The following is a 21,862-nucleotide window of genomic DNA, read 5'->3' as shown; positions in this document are numbered from 1 at the left end:
AGCAGAATAAAACCTCACACATGGATGAGAGGCCCAGGCAGAACAGCCCCAGGCTCCTCTGTTGTAGAGCCAACACACTACAGTACGCCACATCGCATGGGGATATGCCACATTAATGGAGTGTTTGTGTGTGTGTGTGTGTGTGTACTCTCTATCTGTGTGTGTGTGTATTGTCTATCTGTGTGTGCGTGTGTGTGTGTGTGTGTGTGTATGTGTGTGTACTGTCTATCTGTGTGTGTGTGTGTGTGTGTGTGTGTGTGCGTGTGTGTTATGTTCGTTTCGTGCCCGATGGCGTGCGTGTTACAGCGTGTCTGTGTATGTGTGTCGGAGGCTTTAACGCAGTAATAAACACGGAGGGGGGGGGGGGGGGGGGAATAAATCCCACACATGGCAACGTTGCCGGGTTGCCAGACGGTGAGTAGCAGCGATCCCTCTGTGGGACTCAAAGGCTCCGAGTTGAACCCCTCCCCCGAGGACAGCCCAGAGAGAGTCGTCGCCCCGGAAACCAGAGGCAAGCGATAACAACACACGCTCCGACGGAGGAACGATCAAAGGATCGAATGAAAAGAACAGACAGGGAGACAACGAGAGGTGAGGCCAAGTCACTCCTTCAGATGAACGGGAGAGGGTTTGGAGAGAGGCCATTTGTGGGGTGGTGGGGGGGGAGGGGTGAGCAGAGCCAGGTCCAGTTCCGTCCTCCGTACGGGAGTGGGTGGTGGGTCTGCGTTCCCCCCCCCCCCTCCTTCGTACCGGAAAAAAACGCGGCCTCTACGTTTTCCCGGGGGAATTCGTACGATAAGCCTCGTCTCTACCCGGGTCGCTCTCTTCGGCTTCAGCGTACGCAAACACGGACCCCGGCGCCAGATCCAATCCGTCTTTTAAGAAATCGTTTCCAGTCCGTTCGAACTCGTGCGCTTCGGGTCGAAGACACGGAAAACACCCTGACTTCACACACTTAGTCACCGCCGGGGGGGCTCGGTCCCGAGGCTGACGCCATGGTGGACCCCAGGGAACTGCCCAGTTTAGAGGGGGGGGGGGGGGGGGGAGAGGTCGTGGTACGTTACCTGATGTTCCTCCTCATGTGTGGGGGCTTGGAGGAGGAGGAGGACCTCTTCTTGGGGTCGCTCAGGGCCCGGGGGGAGGGGGGGCTGCTCTGGCTGTCTTGGGGCCCCCAGAGGCTGGGCTGTGAGGAGGGGGGGCAGGCGGGGGTCTGCCCCGAGGGTGAGGTAGATGGGGGAGTGGACTGCCACCCCGCCGAGTCGCCCCCCTGCGCGTCATTCTCCGGGCTGAAGGAGGCGCTGTGAGGCTGGTCTGTGGAGAGAGGGAGAGAGAGAGACAGAAACAGAGAGACAGAAGAGAGAGAAAGAGACAGAGAGACAGAGAGGAACGGTGGTTAGCACAGTAACGCACAGAAAAAGGTTGATCAAAATGAACACAAAAGAATAAATAAATACCGCACACATGGACAGTGAATCGAGAATGGAAGCGGTACAACTCCACTCCACCATTCTTGAGAGAGACACGGGGCGGACAGATAGAAAAAAAGAAAAGTCCTATAAATAAAAATCATCTATTCCCTCCCTCCACTTTGGATTCCGCCTTCTTGCTCTGGAAGGACAGAGGCCTTACAAACTTTTCGAACCTCTTTGAGAATAACATTTTTTGTAGTTTCGAGATGATATGCACTAAATATTGACATGCCCCGGAGTAATCTCTTTCGTTATTTCCAGATCAGAGACTTTGTGAAAACCCAATACCCCTCTTACCCCGAAATGCCACACAACCAACCCTGGGAAAATCTTATGGCGTTCACACCAGGTCAAGAAGGCCTTATCTCAAATATATACCACTCTCTCACTTGTCTCGACACACACTCTCTAACCAAAAATAGGAACAAATGGGAAACTGAACTCAATGTAAACTTCACTGACGAGTGGTGGGATGGAGCGATAGACCGCATTAACACCTCAACCTCTTGTGCCAGATTAGGCCTTATTCAATTCAAAGTCTTCCATAGGCTTCACTTTTGCAAATCTAAACTCGCAGCGATATATCCTGATGTAGAGGACAAGTGTGAACGATGTGCTTTATCCCCAGCCAATCTTACCCATATGTTTTGGTCATGCCCTAGGCTGGTAACCTTCTGGACTACTATCTTTAAGATACTGACAGAGGTTTTCTCTGTTAATCTCGAACCCTCACCCCAGATAGCCATATTTGGAGTTCCACAAGATTTCAGTCTCCTAACCACCAAAGATTCTAATATAGTAGCATTTACTACACTGCTGGCAAGGCGTAGAATTTTACTAGGATGGAAATCTCCAACTCCTCCTTCAATAGCCATGTGGCTTACAGACATAATGCACTTCCTAAAGTTAGAAAAGATTAAGTTCACGCTTAGAGGTTCAACAAAAAAATTCTACTTGCACTGGCAACCGTTCATTACATATTTTGAGAACCTGACAGCACTTCCTACAAACTGATGCTTTTGTAACCAAGCAGTTTGTTGTCTGCCTTGGCCTCTGAGACCATGACATTTCCAAATAAAACTGACACTAACTTACCTATGAATATATTGTAGCTCATGATCTGACGCCTGAATATGACTTATGTACGCAGCAATCTCCTACTACATCATTTATACAACCTAGCAGAATTCCTTATGATATTATTTCCCCCCCCAATTTTTCTTCTACATTTTATTGTTATAATTTGTTCGTGTATATGTATGTATATATGTATGTATGTATGTATGTATGTATGTATGTATATATGAATATATTTAAAAATATATATAATTTCTTATAATTTAGTTTTTATCTACTGGTAACTTGTTTATATGTGTGTGTGACTGGATGGACAGATCTATATGTATATATGTATGCAGACATGTTTAAGAGGGAGGGGTGGGTGGAGGGCAGGGAGAAAAACAGAAAATATTCATGCCTTTTTCAATGTACATGACATCTATACTGGAATAAAAAAATATTATAAAAAAAAAAAGAAAGAAAAGGCGATCGAAAAAAAACAACCGAGTCAAAATGGCCAGATTAAAAAAACGGATATATTATTCAGACACTAATGTGCTGAGTTTAAGCGTGAACTAACAGGGTCGGACAAGGCCCACAGGCCAACCGGACACACACTGAAACGGATAGGAGGTGTGTGTGTGTGTGTGTGTGTGTGTGTGTGTGTGTGTGGACACACTGAGTCAGTTCAGAGCAGGTTATGTAACTGCTCATAAATATGTAAATATGAACCCCTGTGCTGGACTGGCCGGGGCTGAGAGAGAACACATTGTCAAGGTTACGAAAACGCATACACACAGACACACACACAGACACAGACACAGACACACACAAACAACCCACTCTTTCACTCTCTCTCTCTCTTTCTCTCCCTCGCTCTCAGTGATCCATGTACATGCCTAGTGTCAACAACAGGCGACAGCCTTCTAGAACAAGGCCGCACTGTGGTGAGACAGCGACCTCAACCATAACCTAACCCAACCCAACCCAACCCAACCTAACCTAACCTAAGCCAACCCAACCTAACCCAACCTAACCTAACTTAGCCTAGCCTAACCTAACCCAACCTAACTCAACCTAAACTAAACTAACCTAACCTAACCTAACCCAACCTAACCCAAACAGAACTCAGCCCAGCCCAGGCAGCCAGACTCAAGTCCTCTGAACGGCGTGTGAATCATCTGAGACACGTCTGCGGTTTCCAATTATTGAAACCGAAAAACCGTCAAAGACTAAAACCGGGGTTTTCCGGTTAACCGAAAAATACATGTAAAAAAAAAGAAAAAAAAAGAGCGCCAATTTCAAATAATTGAGCCCTACTGCTACAATACACTCATGTCGAACACCATTAAAACACCGTAAGCACAGTCGCAACACATTTAGGCTACTTAGTTTCACAAATATAAGTGGAAAGGCAGACTATTGTAAGCTACACCATACAAGAAAACACATGAACACTTAACACACCAGCTCCGCTGATCCAGGGTGCACGCCTGCACGGAAGATCATCTCTTGGAACAGCGTCTTCATTGAATGAACTGCTTTCTCAATATCTTGGTTCTTAGACAAAGTTTCAGCTGCTGCTCAATGTATTTAAATATTTGAATACTGCTCAATAATCACTGAAATATTAGACTTAGAATTATGCAGTGAACATACTTAAAGCTTTTCATAAAAACCACATGCCGCGAGACTGACTCGTCCTGAACTGTCGTAAGTCAATCAACAAAGAATGCCCCATCAAAATAAAAGTGCCCATGGTAGAGCTGTCAAAATAGAGCTTTCAAAATAAATGTACTAATACAGATAGAGATAAATACAGAACTACCTTTGCGTCACTAAGTGACCGCGTATCTTCTGAGACATGCGTTCTGTCATCACTTTCAGTAGCGCCTTCACACACAGTGGCGCTGTGCACAAACATTCTTGATCCGTATAGCTCTTGTTTTATTATATTGTGGTTTAGTAAATACTGCACTTGGAGTTACATTCAATGCATGATTTGTGCTATAGAACATAAATAAAGTTTGATTGATATCAAATCAAATCACATTTTATTTCTATAGCGCATTTCTCACAAAAGTGACCCAATGCGCTTTACAGAGAGCAGCGAAAATGATCTTATTAAATGTAAGCGAGTAATTGTAAAAAACCTTTCCTATCTACCAATAACTGAAGGCAACTATCTTTCCCATAGAGTGATTCGTTACCCTTAAATATAATCCCAATTAGATATTAATCCTCAGTTATTCTTCACAACTGACCAAACCTCTCACTCATTGCGCAGCAGATTCAGACTGTATCATTGTTATTTTCACACACGACAAACATGTGACATGTTCCAGTTTTATTCTTATTCTATTTTATTCTTCTCAAAAAAAAAAAAAAAAAAAAAAACGGTTTCAGACGGTTTTGATAAAAAACCGTTTCTATTTTTATAAACCCCGGTTTTCGGTTTAACCGAAAAACCGTCCATCCCTACTACACACACACGCACATGCACATGCACACGCACACGCACACAGACACAGACACAGAGGCAGAGACAGAGACAGACACAGACACAGACACCCACACCCACGACCAACACTAGCCAAAACACTGTCTGACCCAGTCTGGTCCAGGTCAGACCCTAATCTCCCTCCAAACCATAAAATAGGGAGGGAGGGAGGGAGAGAGAAAGAGCAAGCAATATTATACACTCACTGAGGGTTAAGAATATGTGTGTGTGTGTGTGTGTGTGTGTGTGTGTGTGTGTGTGTTTGAACAAAGAAAGAAAGAAACATGAGAGAAACACAGAAACACACACACACACACACACACACCCACCGAGCACCTGGAGGTTGTTAAATTTAACTGACTCGTGAAACTAAACCTGCTGGAAATAATCTGGTAGAAGCTTGATGCTCACACACACTCACACACACACACACACACACACACACACACACACACACACACACACAGGCCAATGCTGAAGACACGCAAACGCTTAAGAGAGAAAAAACATGTATGTATGTGTATATATATATATATATATACAGTGGGGAGAACAAGTATTTGATACACTGCTGATTTTGCACGTTTTCCCACTTAGAAAGAATGTAGAGGTCTGTAATTTTTATCATAGGTACACTTCAACTGTGAGAGACAGAATTAAAAAAAAATCCAGAAAATCAAATTGTATGATTTTAAAGTAATTAATTTTACATTTTATTGCATGAAATAAGTATTTGATACATCAGAAAAACAGAGCTTAATATTTGGTAAAGAAATCTTTGTTTGCAATTACAGAGATCAGACGTTTCCTGTAGTTCTTGACCAGGTTTGCACACACTGCAGCAGGGATTTGGGCCCACTCCTCCATACAGATCTTCTCCAGATCCTTCAGGTTTCGGGGCTGTCGCTGGGCAACACGGACTTTCAGCTCCCTCCAAAGATTTTCTATTGGGTTCAGGTCTGGAGACTGGCTAGGCCACTCCAGGACCTTGAGATGCTTCTTCCGGAGCCACTCCTTAGTTGCCCTGGCTGTGTGTTTCGGGTCGTTGTCATGCTGGAAGACCCAGCCACGACCCATCTTCAATGCTCTTACTGAGGGAAGGAGGTTATTGGCCAAGATCTCGCGATACTTGGCCCCATCCATCCTCCCCTCAATACGGTGCATTCGTCCTGTCCCCTTTGCAGAAAAGCATCCCCAAAGAATGATGTTTCCACCTCCATGCTTCACGGTTGGGATGGTGTTCTTGGGGTTGTACTCATCCTTCTTCTTCCTCCAAACACGGCGAGTGGAGTTTTTTGGTCTCATCAGACCACATGACCTTCTCCCATTCCTCCTCTGGATCATCCAGATGATCATTGGCAAACCTCAGACGGGCCTGGACATGCGCTGGCTTGAGCAGGGGGACCTTGCGTGCGCTACAGGATTTTAATCCCTGACGGCGTAGTGTGTTACTGATAGTTTTCTTTGAGACTGTGGTCCCAGCTCTCTTCAGGTCATTGACCAGGTCCTGCCGTGTAGTTCTGGGCTGATCCCTCACCTTTCTTATGATCATTGATGCCCCACGAGGTGAGATCTTGCATGGAGCCCCAGACCGAGGGAGATTGACCGTCATCTTAAATTTCTTCCATTTTCTAATAATTGCGCCAACAGTTGTTGCCTTCTCACCAAACTGCTTCCCTATTGTCCTGTAGCCCATCCCAGCCTTGTGCAGGTCTACAATTTTGTCCCTGATGTCCTTAGAAAGCTCTTTGGTCTTGCCCATTGTGGAGAGGTTGGGGTCTGATTGATTGAGTGTGTGGAGAGGTGTCTTTTATAAAGGTAACGAGTTCAAACAGGCGCAGTTAATACAGGTAATGAGTGGAGAATAGGAGGGCTTCTTAAAGAAAAACTAACAGGTCTGTGAGAGCCGGAATTATTACTGGTTGGTAGGTGATCAAATACTTATTTCATACAATAAAATGCAAATTAATTATTTAAAAGTCATACAATGTGATTTTCTGGATTTTTGTTTTAGATTCCGTCTCTCACAGTTGAAGTGTACCTATGATAAAAATTACAGACCTCTACATTCTTTCTAAGTGGGAAAACCTGCAAAATCAGCAGTGTATCAAATACTTGTTCTCCCCACTGTATATATATATAATGCATGAAGGCTGGTGAAGCCAGGCAACCTTGAGTTGATAAAAAACACGAATGACAAAACACCTCTCGTACACATTCGACAGCACCACCTCCGTACGCTTCTACGCTTTCCAACGGTGGGGACAGGAGACGTCGTCCAGACCTGGGAGAGGCAGAGCGGCGGGGGGGCAGACCAGACACGCCTGGCTCTCTCCAGATCGTGACCCCAAACAACAGCTGGAACATTCCACACATGAGTTTCCTCTAGAGTACATTCTAGAGTTCACACCTAGACCTTAACTGACCCAGGAGTCCCCAGCGTGGACGTCACTTTAAGCTTCAAACTCAGACCCTTAAAAGGGACCGTTCCCTATGCAACCACGATTAACCTTTAACCTTTTACCGTAAACATGGTTTGAAGTTGAACCCATTGGGAGATTCCACATGGATCTCCCGGGCCGGTTGGGTCGCGTCCCCTTAGTGACCCCCCCCTAACCCAGACCGGGTTCCATGGGGCACAACGTTGGGGAAACGTTGGTGTTTTCCGCTAGAAATTAAAATTGAACAAAATCTATAGAAGAACAGAACATGACTGTCTGCGTCTTGAGGTAAGGGACCGTGACAGATCTAGTCAGGACGTTTCTATGGGCGATGCTGCGACCGCTAGGCTGCACCCAGGTCAGTTCCTCCACCGCGGTGTGAAGGGGCCAGACACAGACACGCTCCTTATGGGAGGAAACATAACCAGAAAAAATTATCTGATATTTCACTGTTTTCACATTTGATTTCGGTTCATATGGAGGAGGGGACAGTTTTCTCTCTCTCCCTCCCTCCCTCCCTCCCTTCCATCCATTGTGCACACGCTACCACCCTCCCCCCCCTCCGAATCCCCCTGTACCTGAAAGAACAGTTACGTAACGTTCCTGAAAAGCGTGGTGCCTTCTGATTACACACCCTGCCAGCAGAGATCACAGCACACACAGGGAGGGAGGGAGGGAGGGAGAGAGGGAGGGATGGAGGGAGGAAGAGAGGGAGGGAGAGAGGGAAAGAGAGAGGGAGAGAGGGAGGGAGAGAGAGAGAGAGGGAGGGAGAGAGTGGGAGTGAGGGAGAGAAGGAGGGAGAGAGGGAGGGAGGGAGGGGGAGAGAGGGAGAGGGAGGGAGGGAGAGAGGGAGAGAGGAAGAGAGGGAGGGAGAGAGGAAGAGAGGGAGGGAGAGAGAGAGAGGGAGGATCACGACACACTTCCCCAGAGTGGGGGGAAAGGAAGAGAACAGAACACACACACACACACACACACACGAGAGATGGGGCAGTGTTTTCTAGGTCGTCTGTGAGGATGGGCTGTGAAGGGCCAAACCCCCCCCCCCCCACCCCCAAACCATTCTCCTTACAGCCAGCCTTACACACACACACACACACACACACACACACACACACACACACACACACACACACACACTAAAGTGAACGTCACCACCGTTCCTCCAGACAGTGGGGACATGATGTTACAGAACACACACTCTGTTACATAAGGAGAGGTTCACTCCTCCTCTCACAGGTTTGCACTTTCCTGTGTCGTCCTGTCTGATCATACTAAACTAGTCATTGGCGCACACACATGCACACACACACACACTCACAGATGCACACTCACTCACACACACACACACACACTCACTCACACACCCGTGGCAGCCCTCCAATGACAATAGCCAGTGAGATAAAAGGGAGAGGTGTCGGCCGCGTGACACTGTAGCCCGCACGCACACACACACACACACGCACACACACCCCCAACAACCGCACACGTTTTGGCGAGCAGGCCACAGAGCGTCCATCCCTGCTGGTCTGAACCTGGACCCCGCCGGGGACCCCCCCCCATCCCCCCTGTCTCCCATTCAGAGGGCCGGGACAGAACACACACCCAGAGAGAGGCTGGTCACATTCATTCACAAATTCTCCTGGTCGGATTCTGCTACATTATCAACGGGGAGGGGGGGGGGGGGGGGGGGTGTGTACATTCTCCCTGAGAGACAAACAAAGAAAGAGACCACTGGGCCCGGGGGGGTGGCTGTATGTTGTGGAGGGAGGGGGGGCGTGTGTGTGTGGAGGGGGCTGCCTGTGTGTGTGTGTGAGGCTGTGGGGGGCGGTGTGGCTGTACTTTGTGGAGGGAGGGGTGTGTGTGTGTGGAGGGGGGAGGGGGCTGCCTGTGTGTGTGTGTGGCTGTGGGGGAGGTGTGGCTGTACTTTGTGGGGGGAGGTGTGGTTTATGTGTGTGGGGGGGGGGGGCTGCCTGTGTCTCTGTGTGTGTGTGTGGCTGTGGAGGGAGGTGGGGAGGGTAGGTGGGTGTGTGTGGGGGGGGGGGGGGGGAGAAGGAGTTATACTGGAGGCATTTGAGGATAACATTCCCTAAAAATGGGAACACACACAAAAGCAAAACATAGAGGCAACCACAATAACATAACACACGCTCCGCTTCCTGCCCCGACTCCCCCCACCCACACACACACACACACACACACACACACACACACACCTAATTCACTCCAGACGCATACAGAATGTCAGAGCAGAATGTTTTCATCTCTCTGATACACCACATGCATTCTGCTTCCTGGAAGAGCGTCAAGTTTGCATAAGCTGAAGACCCCATAGGCCTCCCCCCTCCCCTGCTCCCTCCCTCCCTCCATCTCTCCCTCCCTCCCTCCATCTCTCCCTCCCTCCCTCCCTCCCTCTCTCTCTCTTCTCTCCTCCCATTCCAACATCTCTTCAGTCTATCTCTAAGACTGAGGAGGGTGCCACAGCTCTGGAAGACCTCTTGCATCGTCCCAGTGAACAAAGAAGGGACGGCCCAGCACCCCAAACGACTACAGACCTGTCGCCCTGACACCACAGGTCATGAAGATCCTGGAGAGGCTAGTGCTGCAACACCTTAAGCCCCAGGTGAAGGACTTCCTGGACCCCCGGCAGTTTGCATACCAGGAGAGCATGGGGGTGGAGGACGCCATCATTTACATGCTGCACAGGGCCTACACACACCTGGAGAGGCCACAGAGCATGGTGAGGACCATGTTCTTCGACTTCTCCAGTGCATTTAACACTATCAAGCCATCACTGCTGGCTGACAAACTAGCAGTGATGTGTGTGGAGGACTCCCTGACGGCTTGGATCCACAACTACCTCACAGACAGGCGTCAGTATGTGAGACTGCAGGGCTGTCAGTCTGAGGTGGTGGTGTGCAACACCGGTGCCCCCCAGGGAACTGTTCTGTCACCCTTTCTCTTCACCCTCTATACCTCCGACTTCCAGTTTAGCTCCGACCAGTGCCACCTGCAGAAGTTTTCGGATGACTCCTCTATCGTCGGTTACATCACAGACGACAGGGATGAGGAGTACAGGGCCCTGGTGGAGAGCTTCGTGCAGTGGTGCGACACCAACTACCTTTTGCTTAACACCAGCAAAACAAAGGAGTTGGTGGTGGATTTTAGGAGGAAGAGAAGGACCCCAGCCCCCATCACCATCAAGGGGGTGGAAGTCGAGAGGGTGGACTCCTACAGGTACCTGGGAGTACAAATTAATAACAAACTGGACTGGACTGACAACACCGAGGCTCTTCTCAGGAAAGGGCAGAGCAGACTGTTTTTCCTGAGAAGGCTGAGGTCTTTCGGTGTCTGCAACAAGCTGCTGCAAATGTTTTATCAGTCGGTGGTTGCCAGCGTTCTGTTCTTCGCCGTGGCCTGCTGGGGTGGAAACATCTGTGCCAGGGATGCTGCGAAGCTAAACAAACTGGTGAAGAAGGCCAGCTCTGTGGTGGGGACCGGGCTGGACAGCCTAGAGGTGGTGGCAGAACAGAGGATGGGGAAAAAACTGGCGGCCATGCTGGCCAATCCCTCCCACCCGATGTACTGCGAGCTGGCAGGGATGAGGAGCAAGTTCAGCCACAGATTTGTTCTCCCCCGTCAAAGTACAAAAAGATTTGGACAGTCCTTTATTCCAGCTGCACTCCGACTCTACAACCAGGCCCTGCAGGGTGGGGGAGACCTGGAGATGGAACTTTTGGAACTTTTTACTTATTGAGCCTGCACTGTTTTATGTTTTTTTATTGAATGTTTTTCTGTTTTCTGTACTGAATGTTTTCTGCCCTAACTGAGCTGTTTGACAACAAAATTTCCCCATTGGGGACAATAAAGGTTTTCAATCAATCAATCAATCAATCAATCAAAAACCCTCTCCTCTCCTCTCATTCCTATGCTGACTGACAGCTCCTCCTCTGTATAGGGAGACTGGGGGATCCAGAATGGTGGTGTGTCTGTGTGTGTGTGTGTGTGTGTGTGTGTGTGAGTCTGTGTCTGTGTGTCTATGCGCGCGTGCGTGCGTACGTGTGAGCGAGAGAGAGGTGGCAGTCTTGCCTCCAGAAAGCACAGCAGGCTTTATGTAACCATGGCTATGCTGGGTGTTTATGTAACGCCGCGCTCGCTAGCCTGCGTCATGTTGTGGGGTGGGTGTGTGTGTGTGTGTGTGTGTGTGTTAGGGGGGGGGGGGGGGTTGGCTACAGGGTCCAGGGGGCACTAGGACCAAACAGAAACATGATGTTGACACAGAGAGGGGTGCTGTCCCGTAAAGAAGACCCATTGTTTGGTTTTCTGTTGTGTCTGTTAAGTTCAGTCTGTGAGTACTCTCAGACACAGACAGACACACAGACACACGCCTCCCAGTTCCTAACTTTCCTCATGGTCACAACTAACTGGCTAGGTCATGTTACATCATCAGCATCATCATCATCATCACCACATAGAGACTGACCTCCCTCCCTCCCTCCCTCCTTCTCTGCCTCCCTCCCTCCCTCCCTGCCTCCTTCTCTGCTTCCCTCCCTCCCTCCCTCCACAGTCTCTCTCCAGACCCTCTCACTGGGACAGAGTGGCCAGGGCGAGTGTCTCCCTCTCTTTCTTTCTCTCTCTTTCCGTCCAGCCTGTGTGTGCATGTTACTACAGCCACACGTGTCCCCTGGGCTATTACTGGTCAACGTCACGGCTTCTGGTTGGCCTGTCCGACGCAGGCTTCTGGTTGGCCCGTCTGATGCAGGCTTCTGGTTGGCCCGTCTGACGCAGGCTTCCCGGCAGCTCTCCTAAAGGCCTGACTGGGACGCTTCAGCCGGAAGGTTCCGCAAGTCACTCGAAATGAAAGCGTCAAACGCAAGAACGCCCCGCAAAATAGTAAATATACAGTACAACCGTATAGTTGTATAGTTTGTATTAACGACACCGGAAAGAAACATACAAAATGCTATCAAAACGATAGCAGAACGATAGAGAACATTCTTCATTTGGAGAAGAAAAAAAACATACGGAGGTAACAACGAGAGCTTTGGTTGGGCCTCGCATATGTACAGATTAGCCCACCCCACAAACCCCTGGTAAGACTCTGCAGTCCCCCCCCCCTGGTAAGACTCTGCAGCCCCCCGCCCCCCCCGTGGTAAGACTCAAAGAGGGTATTCAGAGAGGTTTACAACAAGCTTATTCATACTTTGACTAGATTTGAATAATCATAAACCCTCCACAGGCGACTCGACGCATCAAACACCGATCATGTGACCAGGGAGGGCAGGAATCCCAGATAAAGATTCGGACAATCACTGGAATCGCTCGGGGTATGTGTGTGTGTGTGTGTGTGTGTGTGTGTGTGTGTGTATGGGGGTGGGGGGGGATCGGGTGAGCTCATATCAAGTGGATGAGTGAGGTGATCAGGTTCAAGAGGAGGACGTTCCCCCCTCACATCCCCCCAGCCTCTCTCCTCCACCCCCTAAGGGTTAAACCTGCTCCATGACACTGTGACGCAGCTCTCCACGACAGGTAGGCGGGTGAGGAGGAGGCGGTGGTGGTCGCGGCTGACCCCCACACGTCTATTTCTGTCTCTCCTGTGTCTTCTTACATTACCTCACCCTGTGACTGGCCGTGGCTACCAGGAGGAATCATCAATGTCTTATTAACATGTGACCTCCTCACACAGTTACTCTCTCTCTGCCTCTCTCTCTCTCTCTCTCTCTCATCTGTCTCTCTCTCCCTCCCTCTCTGTCTCCTCTCTCTCTCTCATTCTCTCTGTTCTGTCTCCTCTCTTTCCTCTGTCTCTCTCACACTCTCTCTCCTCTCTCACACTCTCTTTCTATCTCTCTCTCTTTCCTGTCTCCCTCTCTCTCCTCTGTCTCTCTCACACTCTCTCTCTCTCTCTCTCTCTCTCTCTCCTCTGTCTCTCTCAACTACCACCCTCCCTCTCACCCCCCCCCCCCCTCCCCACAGAGCACGCTCCCAGAGTAACAAAGATTGGTTAATCAACTCAGACCAAACACCTCCAGTGGAAACAAAATCCCTCTCCTGTTTTGATGTGTAAACACAGGGCCGCAAGCCACCGGGACCTAACACGTCCAGCAGTGTAGCCGCCTTCTAAAATCCCATTTATGACACATTTAGGAGTGGGGACATTCCCATCCCGTCCTGTTAAAAAGACAATTATTTTCTGTGTTCGGGAACGTCGCCCCTCAAAACGTCTCTCGGAGGGCCGGAGAAAAAAAAAGGAGAGAGTCATGCAAATGAATTGTGTTATTATGATAACAATTACTGATCCATAAAATGAATGTAAAAAAAAAGAGAAATAAAAAAACAGGTTTCGCACTGGTAACTCCGGGGCGTATCGCGAGCGAGCGAAGACACGGGGGGGGGTGTTCTCTCTCTTTCTCTGGTCTACTCTACACCATTATCAGATGGCAGTGGATGAATGAATGACCTGAATCAATATCTATGACCCTGCTTCTCTCTCAGAGGAGAGAAGGGAGGACTGCAGTAGTGGAGAGAGAGAGAGAGAGAGAGAGAGAGAGAGAGAGAGAGAGAGAGAGAGAGAGAGAGAGAGAGAGAGAGAGAGAGAGAGAGAGAGATTGGGGGAGGTCAATGGGCTGTGTTAGAAGTCCCACAGAGCTTCACAGGGCAGCCCTCCGTCTCATTCAGCCTCTGCTCCCCCCGGTGGGCACGTCATCACACTCAGGTGACCCAGTTTCTGCCTTTATTCTGTTGACACACACACACACACACACACACACAAACAAACATGTGCACATACACACACACACACACACACACAAACATGTGCACACACACACACACACACACACATATACACACATATACACACACACACACGCACGTGCACATACACACACACACACACGCACACGCACACATGCAAATACACACACACACACGTGCACACACCCACAAACCAACACAAAAACACACACACAATACAAACACTATACGCACGCACACACACACACACACACACACACACACACACACACACACACACACACACACACACAGGCCACCAGCGCTGACGCTGAACTCAGACAGCGAGAGAGGCTTATATAACGCAGACTCTGCCTGTTATACAACCTGCATAAGAACGGTACGTCCAGTACACACATACACACACACAGACGTAGACACACACACACCTTGACACACTTCCATAGACACACACGCAAACATATTCACAAATACTGTAACTCATAAACACACACACACACACACACACACACACACACACCTCCCAACAGGCACTCTGCTGTTCACATGGACCATGTATAGGACAGCAGATCTCAGACTTTGTGTGTGTGTGTGTGTGTGTGAGAGAGAGACAGAACAGACGGAGGAGGAGCGGAGAGAGACACACACCACCTTCACCTCCTTCTGGATCCTACACCAGCTCCGACGTATCGTCTGTCCATCCTACAGTCGTCTGTCCATCCTACACTCTAAGGATCCAAGACGAAAAACCCATCTTTTTAATATTGCCTTTAAATTACTAAATCATGGGGCGCTTAGGTGGCGTAGCGGGTTAAGCGTCGACTATGTCACCGCAGGGTCCCCGGTTCGATTCCGGCCGGGGACATATCCTGCATGTCATCCCTCCTCTCTCTCTCACCCATCCTTCCTGTCATAATCTATACTGTACTGTCAATAAAAATGAAAAATATGAGTGGGATTGCCCCACTCAAAAAAATTACTTTAAAAAAGATATATTACTAAATCATTAAATTAGGATTATATAATGATTGGAGCACTTTGAGCTGCAACGTTTGCAGGAAAAGTTCTATACAAATAAAAAGTTATTATTATTATATTTATTACACTCTTCTGTTCATCCCTCTCTCCTTCACCTTCACAACTCCACCAGACTCAGTGGACTGAGACTCAGGTAGACTCACACACCAAACCAGGAAGTTATGTTACACACGTAAGGGAGTTATGTTATGTTACACACACACACACACGCACACACACACACACGCACACACGCACACACACACACACACACACACCACCTTACTGCAATGTTCCTGGGGCGAATGAGAGAGAGAGAGAGAGAGAGAGAGAGAGAGAGAGGGACAAAGAGGGAGAGGGGGAGAGGGAGGGGGGGGGGGTGAGTTATGCAACATGCCCTGTCTGGCTGCTGCAGAGCCTGTTGAGTGGAACTCTGCCTTACTAGGCCAGTATGTCACTGACTGGGAGGGAGATTAGAGCTGGCCAGGGAGGGAGGGAGGGAGAGAGAGAGAGAGGGAGGGAAGGCAGGAGAGAGAGAGAGAGAGAGAGAGAGAGAGAGAGAGAGAGAGAGAGAGGGAGAGAGGGAAGGAGTGAAGGAGGGAGGGAGGGAGGGAAGGAGGGAAGGAGGGAGGGAGGGAGGGAGAGAGAGAGAGGGAAGGAGGGAGAGAGAGGGAAGGAGGGAGGGAGAGATAGAGGGAGGGAGAGAGGGAGAGAGAGGTAGGGAGGGAGGGAAGGAAGGAGAGAGGGAGAGATAGAGAGAGAGAGAGAGAGAGAGAGAGAGAGAGAGAGAGAGGGAGAGAGAGAGAGGGAGCGTTCTATAACACTTCAGTAACCAGACACGTTGTGTAACCTGCGCAAGGCTGCTGCGGCTAGCGCCCAACGCTCAACAACCACACACACACACACACACACACACACACACACACACACACACACGGGGGGTGTCAGGGAACGGCCGCGGGGGGGTTAAACCCTAGGTCAGTTTGGGGACACGGACACGTGGGGTAGACAGCGACAGCGGTAGTGGTGGTAGCATTAGCAGGACAGTGGGTTCAGGACAGGATGTCCAGACAGACAGACACCCACGACCAGCAGCGACGGCGGCCGGCAGAGAGACCCTGGGTGAGGAGGGAGGGGAGGGAGGTCTGGTTACACACGCGCCAGGGATCAGGACTCATTAACCGGCGGTGGAGTGTGACCGGGACGCCTGGACGTGAAGGAGGTGGTCACGTGACGTGACCACGCCGCGGTCACGTGACGTGACCACGCTGCGGTCACAAGAACCACTGGGCCAACTCAATTAAACACCGCCGAGCGGTGGAGGGAGGGAGGGAGGGAGGGAGGGGGGTGGGGGGAGAGCGAACATGAGGGAAGAAGAATGAATGAGAGAGAGAGTTCGAACAAGAGGGAAGGAGTATGAATGAGAGAGAGAGAGAGAGAGAAAGAGAACAAGAGGGAGGGAGTATGAATGAGAGAGAGAGAGAGAAAGAGAGAGAACAAGAAGGAAGGAGTATGAATGAGAGAGAGAGAGAGAGAGAGAGAGAGAGGTCATAATCCTAACGTTATGAAGGCACCGTGGCCGCCACGCGTCTGGTGGTCCTGTTACGGTCTCCAGGCGGCGTTCTGTGCGGTACGCCAGCCCCGGGGGTGACCGCACACCCGCAGACTCTGACCGCGCTCTTAATCCAAACTAATCCACCAACCGGCTCGCTCAGGCGTTTAGGTAACCACGGAAACAGCCAATCAAATGCAGAGAGCCACATCAAACACAACATCAGAGAGATGTCAGACAGGAATACATTTAAATAAATAAATAAATAAATAAAAGAATCTGCATGAAAGAGAAATAATGAAAGAGAGGGAGAGAATGAACGACAGATGAAAAGAGAAAAAGAGAGGTAGAATAAAGGAGAGCGCGAAAGTGAATCCGGGCACAAGTAGGATGGACTCCTGGAGTCTGTCAAAACAACGTCTCTCTCTCTCTCTAAATAATAAACTCCCCCCATCTCCTCCACCTCCTCCTCACCCCTGACTCCATCACCTATCCTGTCCTCACCAGAAGTGATGGTGTGTGGGGGGTGTGGTCAAGGGTCGGGGTCACCTACCGGCAAAGGACTCAGTCTCGTTCAGCAGCAGCATGCTTAGCGTGTCCGTGTGTGAAGCGTACGGGAGGCGTGTAGTAGAAGGGCGATGGACCTCCGACTACCCTGCTCTCTCTCTCTCTTCTTCTCTCTCTCTCTCTCTCTCTCTCTCTCTCTCTCTTCTTCTCTCTGTTGGGACGCTGTTCCAGAACAGGAGGGAGGGTGGAGGGAGGGGGGGGTAGTCCCAAACAGCTGCCGCTCCTGTTCCCAAACTCACCGGCACCAACAGGTCTCCTCTGGTAAGGAGCCGCAGCGCACAAACGTCTAAGGCAAAAATCTCTGTTTTTTTTCTGCGCCTGTCTCTCTCTCTCTCTCTGACTGACTGACTGACTGACTGACTGACTGACTGACTGACGGTGTGAGTCGTTCTTCGCTATCTGTTCCGCGGTGACGATGTGAACCACAGAGTCGCGGCTAAGCAGGAAACCCTGCTTCCATCTGCTTACATAACCACTCTCACTGGAGCAGAGAGGGAGGGGGGCCGTAGGGGGGGTAGGGACACACAGACACACACACACACACACACACACACAGGGCCCCGCCACTTGCCTGCTCTCTTTTCTACCACTTCCATAACACACTCACACACACACACACACACACACACACACACACACACACACACACACACGTCCTGCCGGGTAGACAGAGCTGAGTGCGGGTCAGGCCTGTCTGGGCAGTTCTGAAGGACTAAAATGGATCGATTGGGAAAGTTGCTTGTCATTCATGTTGAGAAATACAGACTTTCAACTTCCGTGAGATCAAATAATCTTACTTAGACAATTGCAGTAAAGAAGTAATGTAATGTAAGAAACTCATTCATGGTTACAGGAAGTGATTGATTTCAGTTCTTTTTTCTAAAGGGTGTGCTACCAAATATTAAGTAGAGGGTGCCAATAATTTTGTCCAGTCCATTTTTGGAGTTCTGTGTGGAATGATCAGATTTTGCCTTTTTTCTCTGTTTTTTTTTGTGTTGTTCCAATGCAAACAAAAGAAATAAACATGTGAATACCAAAGCATTTGTAATTGCAACAATCTTCTGGGAGAAGTGGTGCATGATCTGACTGAAGTCCATAACTGTATGTCTCGATGAGTCAAGTAGCCAAAACGGCAGGATGAACAAAAAAGTCCAAAGATCCAAAAGATCCTTAAAAAATGTAGAGAAACTTTCCTAAGTAGAAACACGACTCACAAGGCAAATCAGATCAAACCAAGTCCTTCTATTTCATAACTGCCCTCACCCTTTATGAAATAATCTTCCTTCCGCAACCCCCACCCCCCCTCCCTCCCTCCACCTCCCCACCCAGATCAGCCGGTTCACCTCCAACTTACCAAACATTTCAAACAAACCATTTCACACAGACCCATGACCCGGGAACGTACTGGTGACGTGACTAGAGTCACACACCGTGCGCTCTGACTGAAAAAGACGGTTTGTCCGATCGTCTGAACATTCCAATGTAAAAATGTTGGAGCAAGTCGTTGCAAAATGTTACGGTTGCGGCTTGATTGGTACTCTAGAGAGCATTATTCAACACGCGTCTACGTGTAACAAAATAGGTAATAATCATGTTTATACATGGGATGAATTAACGGTCATTTAAATGAATTTTAAAACGTTACTTAATGGGTCTACTGTCAAAATCACTAAAGTTAGCAACAGAAACCAGGGTCATCCCTGTTCCCCGGGTCCTATGGGAACATAGCACCCAGGGAACATAGGACCCAGGGAACATAGAACCCAGGGAACATAGGTACGCTGCCCAGAAACCTAGCTAACGTCAATGTTAATGCTAACACGATAACGTAAAATTGTTGGCCGCCAGCGAAATTATGGTGATATTATCGTTGGTGTCCGCATTGTTTACAGTTAACTTGTAAAGACTTTTAACTGCCCATTCGTAAATTAACTTATTTCAGAGAGCTCTATGACGTCGAAACCAGAGTGCTCTGAAACCAGAGCAGATTTCCAGAGCGTATTTACGAACGCACCCTCTGTGTCTCTCTCTCCCTTTCGCTCTCCCTCCCTCCCATTACTACTGCTGCTGCTGCCAAAGGCCATTGGGACAATTATAAAAGAAAATACTGACTGGGTGCATCACTGCCTGGCATTGCAACTGCACTGCCCTCAACCACAAAGCACTACAAAAGGTGGTGCGGACAGCCGAGCACATTACTGGATGTGAGCTTCCCTCCATCCAGGATATATACGACAAACTGTGTTTCAGCAAAGCCCAGAGGGTCATCAAAGATCCCAGCTACCCCAACCACAGCCTGTTAGACCCCAGCCACCCCAACCACAGTCTGTTAGACCCCAACCACAGCCTGTTAGACCCCAGCCACCCCAACAACAGTCTGTTAGACCCCAGCCACCCCAACCACAGTCTGTTAGACCCCAGCCACCCCAACCACAGTCTGTTAGATCCCAGCCACCCCAGCCACCCCAACCACAGTCTGTTAGACCCCAGCCACCCCAACCACAGTCTGTTAGACCCCAGCCAACCCAACCACAGCCTGGTCCAACCGTTGTCGTCCAAGAGGCGAGGCCTCTTCTGGAGCCTCAGGGCCAAAACTCAGAGGCTAACCAACAGCTACTTCCCCCAGGTGATCAGGCTCTATTATTACTAGTTGCACCACTAGTGTGTCCTGTCTTACCTGTACTATTGTCACCTTTGTCTTGTATTATGCCTATTATTTTTGTCACTTACGTCCTGTACTACTATCCAATATTTTTTTTATCTTGAATTATGCTTGAATTATCATTGCCTTATGTCTTGTGCTGCAATGCAAATGTCAGCAACCCGAAGCCTAAGAATTTTACTCTCTTACACTTGTGTAATACGACGTAACATTAAACTTGAAACTTGAAACAATGCCGTCATTGAAAGCAGCCCGGGCCCTGCCGTCCTTCAGCAACCCCCTCCCCGCTCTGCCCAGCCAGAAGGACCCCCGCCTCCCTCCCTCCCTCCCTCCCCGCCCAACTGAAACCGGTGTCAGCGTGATGTCAGCAGCAGCAGCCAGGCTCCTCCCCCCCTTCAGCCGGGCTGCCTTAGGTAACAGAGGTGAGAGGGTTCATATGGGGAGAGAGAGAGAGAGAGAGAGGGAGAGAGAGAGAGAGAGGGGAGGGGGGCTCCAAACAATGCTGTGGACCCCAGGACCTCTTCCGAACGCACAGCGTGGAATTACAAAGATCACTTACGCACGGCCCGCCTGCCTTCCTGTCCGCCAGGATCCCACGTTCTACAACGCTCCAAAGAGGAGGAGGGGGGCTAAGAGAGGAGTGGAGAGGGGGAGGAAGGAGGAGGAGGGGAGGGGGGGATGAAAGTAGGAAGTAGGAGAAAAAAAAACCTGTGAAGTGGAGGACGGTCAGACACCCCTCTCTCTCTCTCTCCCTCTCTCTTCCTCCCCCCCTCCCTCTCTCTCTCTCTTCCTCCTCCTCTCTCTCTATCTTCCCCTCTCTCTCTCTCTCCCTCTATTCCTCCCCCCCTCTCTCTCTTCCTCCCTCTCTCTCTCTCTCTCTCTCACCCCCCCCTCTCTCTCCCTCTCTTCCTCCCTCTCTCTGTCAACTTTGACCCACTACCACACACCCACCAGACACGCCTCCCTCCGTTTCCAGCGGTCGACGTCGTCAGTCTGGGTGGAGGAAGTGGTGCCCAGGAGGGACTTATCTCTCTCTCACACACACACACACACACACACACACAAACACACAAACACACACACACACATACACAAACACACACACACACACACACACACACACACACACACACACACACGCTCTGGGGGGTAGTGGTGGTCTAGTGCAGAGGTTCCTGTCCGGGGGTGCCGCCAAATCTGCTCGTAAAAAATAAAAATAAAAATAAAAAGTCTAATATAAAATTATAATAATAATACATGAATAAACGTTTGTTTATTACATGTGCAATGGAGTTCATAAGCAAATAAAATATATATTTCTCAGATTTGAAAGATATTAATTTACTAACTAGGCCTACTAGTTACTAACTAACTACTCCTCACTGAAGTCTTGGACCAAGCGGTGAAAATGGTTAATTATGTAAAATCACGCCCGCTGAAGTCACGGCTGTTCAGCACATTGTGCAATGAGATGGGGTCCGAGCATGAGGGGCTCTTATTACACACAGAGGTCCGCTGGCTGTCGCGGGGCAAGGTGTTATCCCGTGTCTATGAGCTCCAAGATGAACTGATGTCAGTGAGCACGACTTGCCATACAAAGAACAATTGGAAGATGAATCGTGGTGGATTAAGCTTGCTTATCTGGCAGATATTTTCAGCCACCTTAATGACCTCAACATAAAAATGCAAGGGAAGGCTGAGAATATCCTGACAGCGACAGACAAACTGAACGGATTCCGATCCAAATTGAGACGGTGGCAAGACGGGGTGGCCAAGAAAAACACAAATGTTTACGTTGACGGCCAATGACGCAGCACACAAGTCAGCGTCTTTCTTGAATCTGAT

The 21,862-nt window shown here is 49.3% G+C and overlaps 1 protein-coding gene across 1 annotated transcript in view; it reads right to left on the bottom strand.

The window, feature by feature from the left end:
• Positions 1–21,862, bottom strand: part of LOC308160461 (helicase ARIP4-like) — a gene marked incomplete at both ends in the record, with an annotated part of 82,821 nt that overhangs the window by 34,443 nt on the left and 26,516 nt on the right. Inside the window, one exon of the mRNA XM_080534374.1 lies at positions 1,065–1,311. Coding sequence (XP_080390500.1) covers positions 1,065–1,311 — 247 coding nt within the window. The remainder of the gene's footprint in view (positions 1–1,064; positions 1,312–21,862) is intronic.

Source organism: Nansenia antarctica, assembly GCF_963989245.1.
Source record: "Nansenia antarctica genome assembly, chromosome: 6".
NCBI lineage: Eukaryota > Metazoa > Chordata > Actinopteri > Argentiniformes > Microstomatidae > Nansenia > Nansenia antarctica.
This window is presented reverse-complemented; position numbering and strand designations above follow the sequence as displayed.